Genomic DNA, 19,601 nt, shown 5'->3' with positions numbered 1-19,601 from the left:
GTACCTAGGATCAACAGTGCAGAGCAGCAGAGACTGTGGAAGAGAAGTGAAGAATGTGAAGTGAAGAACAGCTGGAGAAAAGTGTCAGGAGTGATTTGTGATAGAAGGGTGTCAGCTAAGGTGAAGGGAAAAGTTTACAGAACAGTTGTGAGAACAGCCATGATGTACGGTCTAGAGACACTAGCAATTGGCAAAAGACAGGAGGCAGTTAGAGGTGGCTGAGTTAAAGATGCTGAGATTCTCCTTAGGTGTGACAAGATCAGAAATAAGGTCATCAGAGGGACAACTCAGACAGGAAAGTTTGGAGAACAAGTTAGAGAGGCCAGACTGAGATGGTTTGGACATGTACAGAGGAGGGACAGTGGATACTTTGGTAGGAGAATGTTAGAGATGGAGCTACCAGGTAGGAGACAGAGAGGAAGGCTAAAGAGGAGAATCATGGATGCCGTGAGGGAAGACATGCAGGTAGTTGGAGTCAGAGTAGAGGATGCAGAGAACAGGGAAAGATGGAAATTAATGACTCGCTGTGGCAACCCCTGAAAGGGGACAAGCCAAAAGGAGAAGATAGCATTAAAAAAATAACAAAAATCAAAAGACAAATGCCCCTAAAATGAGGTGTGTTTTATAATCAACCAAATCATTCTGGTTAAAACATCCCTCATATTTGGGAATATCGGAGTGTGGTTAGCTTTTTTGTGTTTTTGGCATTCATCAAAACACAGAAAGAATAAAGAAGCGCAGCTAATATACTCTTGTCATGCCGTAGTTGAACTTAAGGAGGTAACACTAACCAAACGTCACAATACGATATCATGATATAATATTCACGATTGGGGGGTAGCGATGTTTTTAAAAAAAATAATAAAAATTAAAAAAAGCTCACGGCACTGAATAAAAACTCATTATATTGTAAGACGAATAAATAATGACGAATGATAAAAGACGAAAGCTAATGACATTGAACCAAAACAAAAAAAGCACAATAGTGTGATTTTGTACAAGAAAAATAGTCTTGGCCAATCTTTTAATTGTCATGTGTTCCTATTGGCTCAAAGTTGCTGGTCCCAGCCTTTGGAATGGCGTCCCGCGGAACGCTAGGCAAGGCCCCTCGCTGCCTATCTTTAAAACCTTTAAAATCTTAATACTCATTTTTATTCTGTGGCTTTTGAATCAGCATGAGACTTGATTTAGTTTTACTGATTTTGTGTTGGGCGGCCCGGTCGGTGGTTGAGTGGTTAGGCGCATCGACCTCAAAGTGCAGCTTCCACCTCTGGCCTTCCTGTGTGGAGTTTGTATGTTCTCCTGTGCCTGTGTGGGTTTTCAGACAATCTGAAACTCGTGTTTCCTCCCACATTCCAAAAACATAGCAACATGCTGATTCAATTGTGTTAAACTTGAATTTTATGTTTTGTTTTTTTAATAAAGCAGGACATTGTATCACTTCGTGTGTAGCCCTGGTATAGCATGTTGTAATTAGAAAACCATATCTCAAAACTAGTGACAATTCATTACATCACTATTTAATAAACCGTTGCACATAAAAAACCATGTCTACAGTGCCCATATTTCTTTCTATATTTTAGAAAGCTTGTTGAGATTATGAGCACTGCTGACACACATCCACATAAAAATAAAAGTAGCCCATTCTTGATGTATTAGTTTGACTTTCTAAAGGCTGCAGGGACTGTGGACAAACCGAATGTGGCTCACGGTCCCTAGATTGCCCCGATTGGCTGTAATTCATCTCGTTTATCCATGAGGTTGGTGGGTCGCAATTGGGGGAGCAAAACAACAACCTCTGCCGCTCATTTGAGAACCTCACCAACATTTTTATGTGCACTCCTATCAAAAGCCTTCATCACAAAAGAGTCTCAAGGGCTTTACATGTCCGCACAAATATTAACATCTCCTGATGTGAACCCCATAGGAGGGTAACGAAAAACTCAAAAGCAAGGAAAAACTACCAAAAAAAAACATCTGGGGAAAAATAAGAAACCTTGAGGAGGGGCCGGGAGATGGGGGAATCCCCCATCAGGATGACCAGGCTGCGATAGATGTGTGAGCAACTCCTCTACAACAAAATCATGTTTGCAGCAAGACATTTTTCACTGTAGCAAATTTGATCTCAGATATAAACACACACATACACACACACAAATGGATGTGTATTCTTTATTTTTATTCCAATAGTCCATAAGTATGAGCACACACTTATTTGACGCTTCATATAGTCAGTGTAGAAAGAAAAAAAAAGGGAAAGAAATTGTGAAATTTACGATCAGCATTCACTTACATCAATTTCTTGGATCATGTATTTTATTTTGCTTCCTCCGTCTTTCATTTTGATCACTTTTACCCTCTCTTGCAGTGTCAGAGTGCTTCTTGTCTTAGCTGTTTGACATCCAAAGGTCCGTTTTGTAGCCATTTTAGGAATGCAACGTTCATGCCGCGTCTGAATCGAACAATAACAAATACTTCCTGGACCCGGTGGCTTTTCTTTCCACAATCTCACTGTCTAACTCGACCTCCACCTCGATCGCCACCTAAGACAGCGTTGCTCAGCTGATGTCATGCAATGAACTTTTAAGCCAGCCACGGGACGCTTCGTAGTCCTCGATGGCCATAGTTAGCTCGATGGAACTCACTTTCTCTCTAATTAGCGCTCAGGTTAGCGTAAGGTTTTTAGCATGATAACAAGTAAAGGAAACGTTCGTTTATTTGAATGTCCGTCGAGTCATAAGCAACTATGGGGTGTTTTCGTCCAAGCAGGTGTCGTTGTAGAGGAGTTTCACTGTAACACAATAGGATTCTATATAATGTCAGTTATTGAAAGATAAACACTGAAGGACACACTGTTGTCAAAGAGTCAAATGTTTTGCCTGTAATTCCCATTTGTACTATTGTACAGAATAAGGGAGTAAAAAGTAAGTTATTTTATTGAATATCTGTATTATTTTTATCATTCGGTCTACATCATTGGCTCTGGAGCAGATTTTTAAACCACGTCCCTGAGGTGGATCAAATTTGCTCCGTTGAAAGCTGTTTTCTGGGGCTACCCCGGAGCAAATTTGCATGTGTGACCGCTCCACTGGCGCAGCGCCGGCGAAGCACCGGAGCAAATGTTGCCGTGTAAACACCCCTATAGTGAACGATGTTTATTTTGGTCACAGCTGCAAGTTTCCTGAACGCAACATACTCATAGCTGCTCTGCCATTAGCTTACCGAGCATCATCCTGGCCTCCGATTGGCCAAGAGGGACCTCACCGTCTATGTGTGTAGATACCAGTGTTGTGTCCAAGGACCAGCAACCCGAGGCCAAGGCCAAGGCCAAGGACTTGACTCTGAGGCCGAGGCCAAGGCCAAGGACTTGAGAAAATTTCCGAGGCCAAGGCTGAGGTCCAAGGACTTGCCTCCGATGCCAAGGCCAAGGACTGATTTTGAAACTGAGGCCTCGCCGAGGACATGTATAAAACAATGCTATCATACCACTTGGCAGGTTTTCATGATTTGCAACACCCTTCCATCATAACCCTTTGCACTCCCTAACACTTGAATGAAGTGTTTTTATTCAAAGAGTAGAACAGTCAGGGTACATGTTATTGATACTGAGAAAAAATAAATAAAATCATATGGTATACATTTATGAATTAATGTTTTAGTGCAGTAGTTTCTTAACATGAAGTAAATCAACACTCAACTGGTGTACTCATGGGGCATCATCAGAGTATTTTTTCCAATCTCACACTGCAAAGATTAATTTGCTGGTAATCATTAATACTGGTAAGTATTGATGTGGCTTGACATCCTCTTCCCAAGATGATGCATGTGTAATCTACGATCAATTTGACGAAATAATTTAACACGTCATCATGAGTTCTATTAGCATTACTACACCTTGTGACGAATGTTTTATTCATAAAGTTACTATGCTACAACCAGTAAATTATAGAATAACCAATACTCCATCCATCCATATTCTACCGCTTATCCGGGGCCGGGTCGCGGGGGCAACAGCTTTAGCAGGGAAGCCCAGACTTCCCTCTCCCTAGCTACTTCTTCCAGCTCTCCCCAGGGGATCCCAAGGCGTTCCCAGGCCAGCTGGGTGACATAGTCTCTCCAGCGTGTCCTGGGTCTTCCTCGGGGTCTCCTCCCGGTGGGACATGCCCGGAACACCTCACCAGGGAGGCGTTCAGGAGGCATCCGAATCAGCTGCCCAAGCCACCTCATCTGGCTCCTCTCGATGTGGCGGAGAAGCGGCTCGACTCGGAGCCCCTCCCGGATGACCGAGCTTCTCACCTTATCTCTAAGGGAGAGCCCGGACACCCTGCGGAGAAAACTCATTTCGGCCGCTTGTATCCGGGATCTCGTTCTTTCGGTCACGACCCATAGCTCGTGACCATAGATGAGGGTTGGAACTTAGATCGACCGGTAAATTGAGAGCTTCGCCCTTTGGCTCAGCTCCTTCTTCACCACGACAGACCGATACAACGTCCGCATCACAGCAGACGCTGCACCGATCCGTCTGTCGATCTCTCGCTCCCTCCTGCCCTCACTCGTGAACAAGACCCCAAGATACTTAAACTCCTCCACTTGGGGCAAGATCTCCCCCCCGACCCGGAGGGGGCACTCCACCCTTTTCCGACTGAGGACCATGGTTTCAGATTTGGAGGTGCTGATTTTCATCCCAACCGCTTCACACTCGGCTGCGAAACGCTCCAGTGAGAGTTGGAGAGCCCAGTTTGAAGGAGCCAACAGCACCACATCATCTGCAAAAAGCAGGGATGCAATACTGAGGCCCCCAAAACGGACCCCCTCAACGCTTCGGGTGCGCCTAGAGATTCTGTCCATAAAGGTTATGAACAGAATCGGTGACAAAGGGCAGCCTTGGCGGAGTCCTACCCTCACTGGAAACGATTCCGACTTACTGCCGGCAATGCGAACCAAACTCTGACATCGGTGGTATAGTGACCGAACAGCCCGTATCAGGGGGTGGTACTCCATACCCACGAAGCACCCCCCACAGAACTCCCCGAGGGACACGGTCAAACGCCTTCTCCAAGTCCACAAAACACATGTAGACTGGTTGGGCGAATTCCCACATACCCTCGAGAACCCTGCTAAGGGTGTAGAGCTGGTCCACTGTTCCACGGCCGGGACGAAAACCACACTGCTCCTCCTCAATCTGAAGCTCGACTTCCTGACGGACCCTCCTCTCCAGCACCCCTGAATAGACCTTACCAGGGAGGCTGAGGAGTGTGATCCCTCTGTAGTTGGAACACATCCTCCGGTCCCCCTTTTTAAAAAGAGGGACTACCACCCCGGTCTGCCAATCCAGAGGCACTCTCCCCGTTGACCATGCGATGTTGCAGAGGCGCGTCAACCAGGACAGCCCCACAACATCCAGAACCTTGAGGAACTCCGGTCAGATCTCATCCACCCCTGGGGCCTTGCCACCGAGGAGCTTTTTAACCACATCGGTGACTTCAACCACAGAGATAGGAGAGCCCACCTCAGAGTCCCCGGGCTTCTGCTCCAAGGAAAACGTGTTGGTGGAGTTGAGGAGGTCTTCGAAGTACTCTGCCCACCGGTTCACAACGTCCCGAGTCGAAGTCAGCAGCGCCCCATCCCCACTGTACACAGTGTTAGTGGTGCACTGCTTCCCCCTCCTGAGAGGTCGGATGGTGGACCAGAATTTTCTCGAAGCCGTCCGGAAGTCGGCTTCCATAGCCTCACCGAACTCTTCCCATGCTCGGGTTTTTGCCTCGGCGACCACCGAAGCTGCGTTCCGCTTGGCCAGTCGATACCCATCACCTGCCTCTGGGGTCCCACAGGCCATGAAGGCTCGATAGGACTCCTTCTTCAGCTTGACGGCATCCCTTACTGCTGGTGTCCACCAGCGAGTACGAGGGTTGCCGCCACGACAGGCACCAACCACCTTACGGCCACAACTCAGATTGGCCGCCTCAACAATAGAGGCACGGAACATGGTCCACTCGGACTCAATGTCCCCCACCTCCCCCGGAACATGGGAAAAGCTCTGTTGGAGGTGGGAGTTGAAACTCCTTCTGACAGGGGATTCCGCCAGACGCTCCCAACAAACCCTCACAATACGTTTGGGTCTGTCAGGACGGACCGGCATCTTCCCCCACCATCGGAGCCTACTCACCACCAGGTGGTGATCAGTTGACAGCTCCGCCCCTCTCTTCACCCGAGTGTCCAGAACATGCGGCCGCAAATCCGATGACACGACCACAAGGTCGATCATCGAACTACGGCCTAGGGTGTCCTGGTGCCAAGTGCACATGTGGACACCCTTATGTTTGAACAAGGTGTTCGTTATGGACAGTAGGTGACGAGCACAGAAGTCCAATAACAAAACACCACTCGAGTTCTGATCGATCACGCCCCTCCAGGTCTCACTGTCATTGCCCACGTGAGCATTGAAGTCCCCCAGTAGAACAAGGGAGTCCCCAGCAGGAGTACTCTCCAGCACACCCTCCAAGGACTCCAAAAAGGGAGGGTATGCTGAGCTGCTGTTTGGTGCATATGCACAAACAACAGTCAGGACCCGTCCCCCCACCCGCAGGCGGAGGGATGCAACCCTCTCGTCCACCGGTGCGAACCCCAATGTACAGGAACTGAGTCGGGGGGCAATAAGTAAGCCCACACCTGCTCTGCGCCTCTCACCGTGAGCAACTCCAGAGTGAAAGAGAGTCCAACCCCTCTCGAGAGGACTGGTACCAGAACCTAGGCTGTGCGTGGAGGCAAGTCCGACTATATCCAGTCGGAAATTCTCTGCCTCACACACCAGTTCGGGCTCCTTCCCTGCCAGAGAGGTGACATTCCATGTCCCAAGAGCTAGCTTCTGCAGCCGAGGATCGGACCGCCAGGGTCCCCGCCTTTGGCTGCCGCCCAGCTCGCATAGCACCCGACCCCTTTGACCCCTCCCACGGGTGTTGAGACCATGAGAAGGGGGACCCACGTTGCCTCTTCGGGCTGAGCCCAGCCGGGCCCCATGGGTGTAGGCCCGGCCACCAGGCGCTCGCCAACGAGCCCCACCTCCAGGCCTGGCTCCAGATGGGGGCCCCGGTGACCCGCGTCCGGGCAAGGGAAACTGAGATCCATTAATTTTACTCATCATAAGGGGCTTTGTGAGCCGTGCTTTGTCTGGTCCCTCACCTAGGACCTGTTTGCCATGGATGACCCTGCCAGGGGCATAAAGCCCCAGGCAACTTAGCTCCTAGGATCATTGGGACACACAAACCCCTCCACCACGGTAAGGTGACAGCTCACGGAGAGGTGAAACCAATACTGTTTCATAATATTATTATAATATTTTCACAGCGATTAGCCTACAAATCTAATGACCAATTTGCCTCGTAATCGTGCCTCCCGTTGTATGTCGCTCTCGCGTTCTGTGCATACGTCACAGCTGAGTTTAGTGATACGCCCTTTGGACGATTCATACGAAAAATCAGACAAGCATTCCCATTTCTTAAATATCGTAATTAGTAGACCTTGGTGAGTTTTATTTCGCCGCCATCTCAAACTTTCATCCGCGCAATTCCTCAGTTTGCGGACTAAAATAAAAGCGCGCATGCGCACATAACGTCATCTGTTGTGCCCCCCCCACCCCCAACACTGAAAACAAAACAAAATGAAAGTAAATTAGAAGAAACACACTCACACACCACACACCTTATGCAAGGGATTCGAGGCTCTAATCTCTCATTATGTCCGAGGACCGGCAATCTGAGGCCAAGGCCAAGGACTTGACTCCCGAGGCCAAGGACCAAGGACCGGTCCTCGAGACCAAGGTCCTCTGTATGTCCTCTGACATGCTGACCTTTTCACACATATAAAATTTTTTTTAAAATAATTCTAGGTTTGCGCTCGTGTGTCGAAAACCTAGTTTTGTTGCGGGATAACAAAAATTCATTTTTTCATGATTTCAGTATTTAGTATTAAAGATCAGGTGAAATTGATGTAGAATAACCATTTACTCTATTTTCTATCTCCACTTGAGAACACTTCTTGTCGCATTTCTGAGAGTTTATATTGTCCCTGGGTGACCTTATAGTTGTTTGATAGCCAAGAAATTACTTCGTAACATTTTTTTAATCCGACCCACTGACGCGTATGTATTTGTTGAGGCGCTTTTGGATTGGATTGGATAATTTATTGTCAAATGTACTGTATTTGTAACATACTGCACAGATGAAATTTCTTCCCTCTCAACATAAAACAAGAGGAGCCGCTGCGGGTGTCCGCGCCGCCATAAAAAAAAAATTAACAAAAAAATGACAAAATAATACAAAACAACACATGAGACACAGACAGTTGTGCACTCTTAACCGCTTTCCTGCATACACTTTGTTGTCTGAAGCAGTTATAGATGAAAGAGGAGCGAATCAAAACGTCCTTTTCACCAGTGGATCAAAGACGTCATGCTGCAATGTGCACACGTCTGCTACATGCTAAGCTTGAAAGCAACAAGAAGTTGTAGCATCCATTATCGAAAGAGAGAGACTGGCTCTCTTCTCCTGTCCCATGTAAGTCTGCCTCAATTCCAACCCGCGACTCCCGGTTCCACCTACGCATCGGCGCTCTGCACTGACGCTCCTTTCTTCTCATCGGCCGCTCCTCAAACCAGACTGTCCATTAGCACTGACCTTTTCGCTGAACAAAGCGGGGCTGTGAAAATGCTGCCTACTTCAGGCGCAAGACACAAGCACCACGGGGATGTCCAGCAACGACAGTCAAATGGCGCCGACATTCCTCCCAATCAAGAAATCAGTGGTGGTACACGTGTGCTGACGAGAAGGCGCAACCACCAAGCACAGATTCTTCTTTGACGAATGCCATGGCCAAAAATCCCCAGTGTGGGACAAATAATATAAGATAAGATATCCTTTATCTTATCTTAAAAATGCTGAAAACAGTCCACATCAGGTTTTATTTTGAAGGTGGCCAACGCCGCTCACTGGCGGCTGATTACCTAATGTGAAAGCGCTATATAAATCAGCATGTATTGTAATGCACAGTATCGACAATCGCAGTGGTGGCTCACTTGACTTCAATTTTGCGAGCGGAGGCTGGCTTGACTGCAGTATTTTATCGGTGTGATGGTACCAGTATAACTTTTTATCATGTCAACATATATGAAATTCACTCATGCAGTTAAGTGTTTATTTATTGAACAACATACATCCTCTCTGCAGAACTTACTGTAGTTGTTTGAAATGATCACTTGTGAGACACAACGTGCATGGAGATATCCATTAATCAGATATTTGTGGGAATTAGAATTTTACTATGCTTTCTACGAAAGCACATGAGTCGGTTCTTACCTCCTCTCCACGTGTACTTGTTTGGGTATTTTTACTTGACGTGGCGCAGTCAGTCCTTGTATCAGACGCCTGGGCGTCTGTGCTTTCGACTGATGTTGCAACATGTACATCCTTCTGAAGAAGCCGAGCATTTAGTTGTCCGATTGTGCCAAAGAGCAGGGTGCCAGGAGATTCCAACCTTAGCGGAGAAACACGAGGTCGTGTGCTGACTAGGTGGAACGGAGTTTCTTTTACTCTTGACCTGCCATTATGCTTGACCCTGGTTTCCACAACTGTCCTTAAATTATTGAAGCGTCCCCCATCTGGCCTAGGACCCTCTGTGGCTCCATTGGGGTCCATGAGTTTTCTGAGGAAACTCAACTGTTGGTCATGTAAGGCTCACTCTAGTATTGTACATTCATTATGCAATCATTAAACCACAACGATTAGCAGACCGGCGCATTCAACCCCGATGTTTGGATTTGAGGATGATCACGAAGTGAACTGTTTCGAAAGTTGGACTGCGCGTCAACGAAGACAACTACTAGTGTAACACTTAAACGCTGTTCTCATCGGTCTGTGGAGTTACCGTTACGGTTTTGTTGTGTGATATATTTCCTGGTGCCCTCCTTACTTCATAAATAAAAGTTTAAAAGTTTTGAGTTGGAGAAGCTCCTTCACACATGCGCAGTTTCCGCTTTGTATCGTCGTCGTCTTCTTCTTCTTCTTCTGCTTCTTCTTCTTCTGCTTCTGCTTCTTCTTCTTCTTCTTCTTCTTCTTCTTCTTCTTCTTCTTCTTCTTCTTCTTCTTCTTCTTCTTCTTCTTCTTCTTCTTCTTCTTCTTCTTCTTCTTCTTCTTCTTCTTCTTCTTCTTCTTCTTCTTCTTCTTCTTCTTCTTCTTCTTCTTCTTCTTCTTCTTCTTCTTCTTCTTCTTCTTCTTCTTCTTCTTCTTCTTCTTCTTCTTCTTCTTCTTCTTCTTCTTCTTCTTCTTCTTCTTCTTCGGCTTCTTTTTCTTCCTCTGTTATTTATGAAGTGGGTGTAAAATAAGCGTTTAGACACGTTACCGTTATCTACCGGACTGGAGAGTGAAACGGTGGGAGTAAATACGTAAATAAAACTGTAAATGAATAAATAAGGTAAATCATTCCATTCTGTGATCCACCCGTATACCACACACACATCACAATTACTGTTAGGGTGCGTTTCTATTTTATAAAGTGTGGAATTCAATGTCGTACGCTCACTCCAAAGACAAGTGGAATTGGATTCTACTTTACATTTTTCGCACCCATTTCATGCCCCAAACCGACCTGTTTCTGGAAGTTACAAAAATAGATAATTTAAATATTTATGTGAATGTATATATTTATGTCTGTATTCCAGTTTCATGTATATCCCTGTTCTGCCAAACGTTCCATCCGAACTTTTTCTTTTCAATTATTAGCTTGTATTCAGTTTTACCTTACAGAATTTCTAGGAATATTGATTTCCGTTTAAGAGCTTGTTTGGCCAAAAAATGTCATTACTGTACCTTCTGCTTCTACATGTGCAGGAATCAAATAAAACATCTCAATCATTCATTGTTGATCCTGTATAATTTATGGTGTATTTTGTAAATGAAATCCCAACAGCATGAGTCAATGTTTGTGAGCACTACCAGACTGCTTGATGCAACTAGTACGTTGACAAATTCTTGTATACAATTTTGCGAATATTTCAACAGTATATAGCTGATAAATATAGAATCAACTGTAGGATCCCACCCCCTACTCTATCAGAGATGCTCTACGATTTTTTCAACATTGACAAACAGATCAGCACACATATTTATGCTTTTCATCAATTGTAATCAATTTAATAGAAACCAACTCGAAAAGTTCAAACACTATACTTCGTGTGAACCAAAACTGCATTTTGTTCAATCAGTTCTGTGAATAATAAATATATATTTCATATTCATTCATTCATTCATTCATCTTCCGAGCCGCTTGATCCTCACTAGGGTCGCGGGGGGTGCTGGAGCCTATCCCAGCTGACTTCGGGCAGTAGGCAGGGGACACCCTGAACCGGTTGCCAGCCAATCGCAGATATATTTCATAGTATTGCACTAATATATTGAACAACTACACTTGACCAAATTAGCACACGTAGTACACTTTTGTGCCTACAATAGCACCTCACAGCATGGATCATAGACTACCTCACAAATCGTCCGCAGTACGTGAGGTTGCAGAGCTGTGAGTCAGACAGGCTTCTCTGCAGCACTGGAGCGCCACAGGGGACTGTTTTGGCTCCATTCCTGTTCATCCTCTACACCTCAGACTTCAGACACGCCACTCCAAACTGCCACCTCCAGAAGTTCTCCGATGACTTTGCGATTGTTGGCCTCATTACAGAGGGGGGCGATCGGGAGTACAGGGGACTGACGAAGGACTTTGTGGACTGGTGCCAGCAGAATCTCCTCCAGATCAACCCTAGGAAAACTAAGGAGTTGGTTGTGGATTTCTGCAGGAAACAGTCCTCACCAGCACCGATGAACATCCAGGGTATGGACATAGAGAGGGTGACCTCCTACAAGTACCTAGGTGTTCTTCTGAACAACAAACTGGACTGGTCTACAAACACGGACACCCTGATTAGGAAAGGACAGAGCCAACTCTTCCTACTCAGGAAACTGAGGTATTTTGGGGTTCAGTGGTCGCTCCTTAAGACTTTCTATAACTCGGTGGTGGCCTCGGCCATCCATTATGGCATTGTCTGCTGGTCAGGCAGCATCTCGGCCCGGGACAGAAAGAGACTGGAGCGACTGGTCAGGAAGGCCGGTTCTGTCCTGGGCTGCTCCCTTGTCACTCTGGAGGAGGTGGGCAACAGAAGGATGGTAACTAAGCTAAAAGCTATGATGGCCAGTCCCTCCCACCCCCTCCAGCCCGCTCTGACAGCACTTGGTAGCTCCTTCAGCCAGAGACTGTTACACCCACGCTGCAAGAAGGAGAGATACCGACGCTCGTTCCTACCGACTGCTGTCAGGCTGCTGAATAAAAATAATAACAATAATAATAATGATAGTTAAATGATGTGATGTGTGTGATGTGAAAAAGAATTGTAAATAGCACTGCGATTTATCAATTTTGTATTTATATTGCACTTAATTGAACGGTGTTTGTTTTTTCTTCTTTCTTCTTTCTACCTACATTCTTGCTGCTGGAGGCTGTAAATTTCCCCAGTGTGGGACAAATAAAGGATATCTTATATTAATATCTGCTCAGGTCAAAATAGGATTCAAAAAGTAATAAAATAAGTGAAGTAAAAATGCATAAAATGCAACAGAGCTTTGAATACTGACGACACGCATCCCAGAATGCACTGTTCCAAATGGAAACATTGCCATTTTGGCAGGGTCAGTAAAATTGTTAATTTGAGGAAAAATCAGTTTGCTAATGGTAGACAACTGTTGTGCACAAGGGTGTCCTCTGTGTCTAGTTTTCGACGCATGTACCGAGTAAATTGGGTGAGGATTTGAAGTGCGCACCAAGAAACGCTCCACTGATGTAGTTGATGACCAAACCGAATATTTTACTGTTTATTAATCTGAACAAATATTTTACATCCCACGTATTATAGAACCACTTTGGTTCAAAAAGTAAATAAATAAAAATCAAATATTCACTGACAAGTTCATTTGATGCACAGTTTTTCCTCAAGAAAAAGACTGGCATCTAGAGTACCAATCAGTTTTGGTGTAACCTGTAAATAATTGCCCCAGGAATACCTCTTTTTTGTCACCAAAATCTATATACCCCCATATTTTGGGGTACACATCAATGACAGAACCTGACGCCAAATTTGCTGCGCAGCTGGTATAGACAAAGGTTTGTACTATACTTGGAGGTGGATCGGGCATGTAGTTTGTGTCAGATTTTCTCGGAAAAAGTTAAAGAAATGACTCGGCACACAGGAAAATTGTCTTCAATATCGGTGGAAGCGGATCTCTGAGAGCGAACAACGGTTAGTTGCTCTGCGATCACACTTGAGCTCCCTTCCCGCCAATTCAGACTTTTATTGTAACATACAAGGAAAACACTGCCCCGATATTTGCTTACCGCACCCCCGATCCGGCCCCTCGGTAGTGTTTTAAACATGAACCACCAGTACGTGGCTGGCACCTTTTCTGTCTGGTCTACATTGAATTAACATGTTGCAGACTTTGCGGATGGCCAATGTCGCATGGGCGCGACGGGTGTTCTCAACTCGTCTTGTGTTGTTCAACCGCTGTTCCCGAATTATTCATTCCCCTTTTGTGACTGAGTTTCGCCCTCTCCCCCGTGATTGGCCACCTGCATTGACGTGGTAATTGTGGACTTCAACAGCCCTCCCGCCAGGTAGGCCTTTATGCACAGGCATTTGGAGGTGCGGGATACGCACCAAAACGGTTCGATGTGCCCAAATTAAAATGAAACTTTAAACATGATACAATTTTGCTCATATATTCCTCTAACAGTTTGATAGCTACACTTGGAAGCAAGTGGTTTCCATTTTTTTTCTCGTCAAATTACGGTATGGCATTTCACTGAAGATTGCACTTTGAAAAAAAAATGGTGCATTATTGAAATTGATACTTCAGTTGCCATTTCTGCACCGTGTACATTGTGTGTATTTAATTCTTTCTGGTTTTCTTCCAAATTTGTATTTTTCACAAAGATACCCAGTGCGCCTTCATTTACCACCAAATTTGTTTTAAAAAATAGATGCCACAAAAACTTGTTTTTGTTCACAGTGCAACATGATTTTATGTTTTTGTCTTTGTTTTGTCACATGGTGTTTGTTGTTACGTCATATGGCCCCCATGTGGATTGTTTTCAGCGTCTTTTTGGCCACAACATGCATCAAAGGAGAAGAATCATGTACTTGGTGGCTGCGCCTTCTCGGCAGCACGCGTGTACAAGCACTGATTTTGATTGGGAGGAATGTGTGCGCCATTTGACTGTCTGTGCTGGACAGCACTGGGGCGCTAGTGTGCCTGTAATGGGCAGCATTTTTTTCACAGCCCCGTTTTGTTCAGTGGAGATGTCTGCGCTGTTGACCAGCCTGCGTTGGTGCGGCTGGATGGATGGTTCGTGGAGAAGAGGATAAGGAGAGGAGCGATTGCGCAGAGCGCTGATACGTATTTGGAAACGAGAGTCGCCGCTTGGAACTGAAATGGATTTAAATGGGACAGGAGAAGTGAACCAATCTCTTGTACCGTCAATGGATGCTCCAGCATTCTGGTTTACGTATTGTTTTGTTTTTTGTTATTGTAAAGTGTCCTTGGGTGTTTTGAAAGGTGCTTATAAATAAAATGTATTATAATTATTATTATTATTATTACGTTCAAACTTAGCTTGTAGCCGACGTGTGCACAATTTGAAAATGACGTCTCTGATTCACTGGTGAGAGGACAGTTTGATTCTCTACGCTTTCATCGATAACTGCTTCAAAACACAAAGCATATGAGGGAAAAGTGGCTCAGATTGCACGACTGTCCGTGTTTTTATGTTATGCATTGTGTTTATTCTTTTACTTTATGTTAACTGATTTGTAAAGCGCTTTGTTACAACTGCAGATGTTGTGAAAGCGTGATATGAATCAGGATGTATTGTATTGTATTCTGTACAGAAATAAAAAAGTGCCCAGAGCTATGAGTAAAAAAAAAGTGACAGTGTTTGTCAAGGAATGTTTTATTGAGTTAGTGCAAATTCTAAGTGAAAGCAATTGGTTGTCATTTCACACAATGATTTTACCGTTACACATTCTGCTCAGCTATGAATCACCTTTCCTACGCTGAGCATTAATGAGTTGAGAACAATAACAGGTGATTAAAAATACATTTTCTAAGACAGTGAGCAAGGTCAAATCTTGACATCACAGGCAAACAAACCATCTCACTTTTTAGAGTTTTATTCCAATTTAAAATGTGATGATTTGTTCTCAATTAAAATTGATGCGTTAGTAATAAAAGCAAAGTACATTCAAAACACGAATTTCTCTTGATGAAAACGAATCCGATCTAATTGTAAGCATGTGTTGCCACAGCATCCACCAATGAATGACGTTGTCATGCTCGGAGGGTTCCTGTTCGCCCACGCATTTTATGAGTTACAGCTTTCATCATAGGAAGGAGGAGCTTCTGAAAAAAACAAAACATAAGCAGTTAATTGGTGAAAAACATTCTGAAGCCCACAACAAGATACCACTCGCTCAAAGTAACAAGGACACAATCCCAAACAACCTAGCAATCTGAATGGCATTTCGCATTGATTTCATCAAACTGCAAATGTCTCATTTGTCACGGAGCATCTTTGTAAATGGTTATATCCAAGCTGCCTACAGTTAGGACAATGAGACCGCATTTAGCACATTTCCCAAATCAACAAATCTTTCTGATCTGAACTGATTGTGCTCTCTAAACCATGTCAACCTGATTTCATAGTACAAATCATCAAATGTGTGCTCAATGGTCAAAATCAATCAATGGTCAAGATCATAATACTATGAACACCATATACAAATTCCTTGGAACATTTGATAAATTTTCATGGAAAGGAGCTACTTTTTCACTGTACTCAAATCGGTTTTCATTGCGCCCCAAGTAAATATCCAGTTTTCTACTTTTGTTGCTCCGTGGCATGGAGCGGATTTAAGCAAAACTTTTTGTGGGGATTAAACCCACTCAGTGCATAATTTATGAGTCAGTGCCTAATTTATGATGTAAAAATGCATATTAAAAAAATAATCTTATACTTTCATAACAGACAACATGTATCAATTAGGTTTTACATTTTTATATATTAAATTGCAATCAATTACATAATTTTTTAATGATGTTACTTTATGAATGAAAGACGTGAAAGGTGTGCGGGTCCACAACTGAACGATGTTCGAAGCCTTTTCATTGGTCAGTTCGGAATGGTGCCATTACAATTTTCATTGGTCCGCTTGGAATTAGGTTTTTTGTTTACATTTGCCACAGTAGGCTATCAGGCTATTAGCATTCATAGCATGAGGTCACTGGGGCAGTTTGTTAACTAATGAATGACATGATGGGGGGGAAAGAAAACATGCTCAAAGTCCTCTGAAAGACCTCTGTGGTCCCAATCTTCACCATTTTTGGTCTTCCTGGGAATTATCTCCAACACATGTTTCTACTTCCTCCCACCCTCTCTCAAGTCTGCTATGCCTTTGCCATTTCTGATTGTTTATATTCTCCCTCGATTGAACTACAGATAATTATGTTTAATTTTATGTCCATTTTAATTTGATTACCTTATTTACATGTTTGAAATAAAGACAATCAGCAAAGGATCTAAATCCACGCAACCACTCCACTTATTCCAGTGAGCACAGTATGAACTAAAAGATGCCAGCTAACCTTGTGGGAACGCTGAGTTGCTGTAGTCTGGAGGCAGGCTAACTGGAGTTAACACTGAGCTCGCAGTGTGATCATTAGAAGGAAGAGTCGAGGTCCTTGTGGAACCACTAATTGGAGTTCTGCCGTGGTCTGTGCCTGACCGATTCTGATGACTGTTAGGGAAAGAGAGGCCGGGAGCATAACTAAATCCACTTGGCGACACAAGTTGGGAGTGCCGATGGTTTGCGAGGCTGCCACTCATAGGCGCACCACCATTAGCACCAAGGTGGTATTCAGTGGGTGGAGCGGTTGGAGTATTGGAGGATGAAAGTCTGGACCGAGGAGCGGGACGTGGAGTCGGTTTTGGGGCAAGGGGAGGTGACAACGATGTAGCAGCTGAAGCTGAGTCAGATGTTGTGTCTTCAACATGGGCAGAAGAGAGACGAGCTTCATTTTTGGATGGGTGAAACTTCTTGTCCAAAGCGACATTCCCTATTTGGAGCGGTAACGTCAAGAGGACATTCGGAGACTTAAGGCTGACCTGGTTGAAAGGAGATGAAAGGTTTCAACAGTTAGACCCATATTACACTCTCAATTCACCTCAAATTACTTTTCTGTGCCTAAATTATATGGGGTAAAACAACTTAGACAGCAGGTCATGGAAAACGCAATTAAAGAAAATACAGACCTTTAGAACTATTCAATTTGGAAAGTATGCATAAAGACTGAAATGGGTCCTCAAGTAATTTGAGTATTTTGGTTAAAAATGCTGGAGGCATTTTGTCTGCCTCGAGTACCCGTTTATTCATTTATATATTTATGTAATCTATATCAAACTGTCAGGAAAAAAGTCAAGGCAACTGCAACAAAAAGTGCTCATGCAATATTGTACATGACATATGACAATCGTGAGGTCGAATAATAAGAATATGTGTACCATGGATTGCGCCCAGAACTTGAGGAAAGCCCCAGCGCTGTTCAAAATTTGGGCCATTTTCAACCATCAGTTCACCATTTAATCTTGGCTCATTTCCGAAACAATGGAAGAACAAGTCCGATGAACGATGACACAGACTGTGTTTCAGCAAAACCAAAAAGACGTCCTATCGTTGTTCTGTAGCACGCGTTGGTAGCCAGTTTCCATTGGGTGATCGCGACCCGTTATTCAACGCTGATCGGCACTCACATGGCCGTCGTTACACGTGAGAGGGATGGGCAAAGCTTAGCGCACGCATATCCGAATGCTTCTTTGCTCATTCTGATGTTTGATGTTCAGTCTGAATGAGTAAACGATCCGTTCACAATTCCATCCCACCAAACAGAACTGCGTGTCTTCATCCATGTTGTTTTCTCGGCGTTTCGCCCACATGGCCATGAATGACACGATGTCGTCGATTTGTTGCCCAATGAATCGTAGAATGCCTTGCTTTTGTGCTCTGTTGTACTTCTGCCATCTTTCCTTTATCTCTCTCATCCTTTTACGGTGTCTGATAGACCACAGCGTTGATTTGTCAGAAGTATAAACCATGGTTTTTCGATATGTCACAAACAAGGCGGGGAAAAGGAAGTACACTTTACGCATGCGCATGTTTTATTTCCGTATTATTGTATTGCATGACCGCAGAAACTGCCATGTGAACGCAAGTGGGGCTGCAACTGGGTTATCACGCTTCTCTTTAGTAAGCAGCTTTATACACATTTATACATGCTTTATATGCATGCTTATACATGTACTCCACAAAATGTACACGGTGTAACACCGATGCAAATGTCTGCTGTGTGAACACCCCTACCAGTAACACGTCACCAACAGGGTGTGAAAAACAGCTTGAAAATAAACCTTGCATTCCCAAATAACATTCACTTCAATGCAATGGGGAGCTTTTATTTTGAAGTCGTTTCCGGCAGTGCGCCGCCGCGTAACGGTTGGGGCCACTTTATATTCCAGTCACAAACTGTCTCCACCGACGTCAACAACATAATGTCGTTCTGAGGTCAAGTTCAATCACTACTTGAGGAAAAAGAACTCTATAGGATGCGGTGGCTGTTGGCAACATTTAACAGCGGCTCCAGCGTGAGCGATGAACAGACGGTCGCGAAGCAAGTGCCCCAATGTAGGCCGGCGAGAGTAGTCTAATTGATTTCCAAAGGCAGTTTTTGTAGACGAAAATGACTGCACACCTTGACATAGTTGCCGTTCCTACTGATCACTTTTGAGTAAACCATGTTAACTCTAATGCGCTGTTTTAATAATAATGCATCAGATGTATCTCTCTCTCCAGACACGATATATCACATCGTCCAGCATGTCACATGCTTTTGTTGTTGTATGACGACACCCTAGTTGCTTCGAGCGGATGAAAAAAAGAAAAAAGTTTGAACAATGCTCGTCATCGTCAATGTGGTAACAAGTGGACAACCCTAAACGATTCAGTACACTCACCAGATCAGCCAGCTCCTCATTCTACAAGCCTGCTCCTTTTTGACTCCCGACCGTTAATGGACGCTGTCTGTGTTGTATACTTACCGATCCCACAGACCGCAATTATATACAGAAAGAGACTGGAGCGACTGGTCAGGAAGGCCAGTTCTGTCCTGGGTTGCTCCCTTGACACTCTGGAGGAGGTGGGCAACAGAAGGATGCTAACTAAGCTAAAAGCTATGATGGCCAGTCTCTCCCACCCCCTCCAGCCCGCCCTGACAGCACTTGGTAGCTCCTTCAGCCAGAGACTGTTACACCCGCGCTGCAAGAAGGAGAGATACCGACGCTCGTTCCTACCGACTGCTGTCAGGCTGATGAATAAAAAATAACAATCATAATAATAATAATAACAATTAAATGATGTGAAGGAAAATTGTAAATAGTACTGCGATTTATCCATTTTGTGT

The 19,601-nt window shown here is 44.5% G+C and overlaps 2 protein-coding genes across 3 annotated transcripts in view; both read right to left on the bottom strand.

Annotated features, from left to right (window-relative positions):
• The window catches only part of ehmt1a (euchromatic histone-lysine N-methyltransferase 1a), a 134,286-nt gene that overhangs the window by 37,429 nt on the left and 77,256 nt on the right, over positions 1–19,601 (bottom strand). For both annotated transcript variants that reach the window (XM_052068211.1, XM_052068212.1), the window contains exon 2: positions 9,351–10,004. In XM_052068211.1, coding sequence (XP_051924171.1) covers positions 9,351–9,689 — 339 coding nt within the window. In that variant the 5' untranslated portion in view covers positions 9,690–10,004. The remainder of the gene's footprint in view (positions 1–9,350; positions 10,005–19,601) is intronic.
• The window catches only part of arrdc1a (arrestin domain containing 1a), a 33,883-nt gene continuing 29,308 nt past the window's right edge, over positions 15,027–19,601 (bottom strand). Inside the window, exons 7-8 of the mRNA XM_052068282.1 lie at positions 16,734–17,253; positions 15,027–15,491 (exon numbers count right to left, since the gene is read on the bottom strand). Coding sequence (XP_051924242.1) covers positions 15,454–15,491; positions 16,734–17,253 — 558 coding nt within the window. The 3' untranslated portion in view covers positions 15,027–15,453. The remainder of the gene's footprint in view (positions 15,492–16,733; positions 17,254–19,601) is intronic.

Source organism: Hippocampus zosterae, chromosome 6, assembly GCF_025434085.1.
Source record: "Hippocampus zosterae strain Florida chromosome 6, ASM2543408v3, whole genome shotgun sequence".
Lineage (NCBI taxonomy): Eukaryota > Metazoa > Chordata > Actinopteri > Syngnathiformes > Syngnathidae > Hippocampus > Hippocampus zosterae.
Note: the sequence above shows the minus strand (reverse complement) of the source record. Positions and strands in the feature narration are given on the sequence as shown.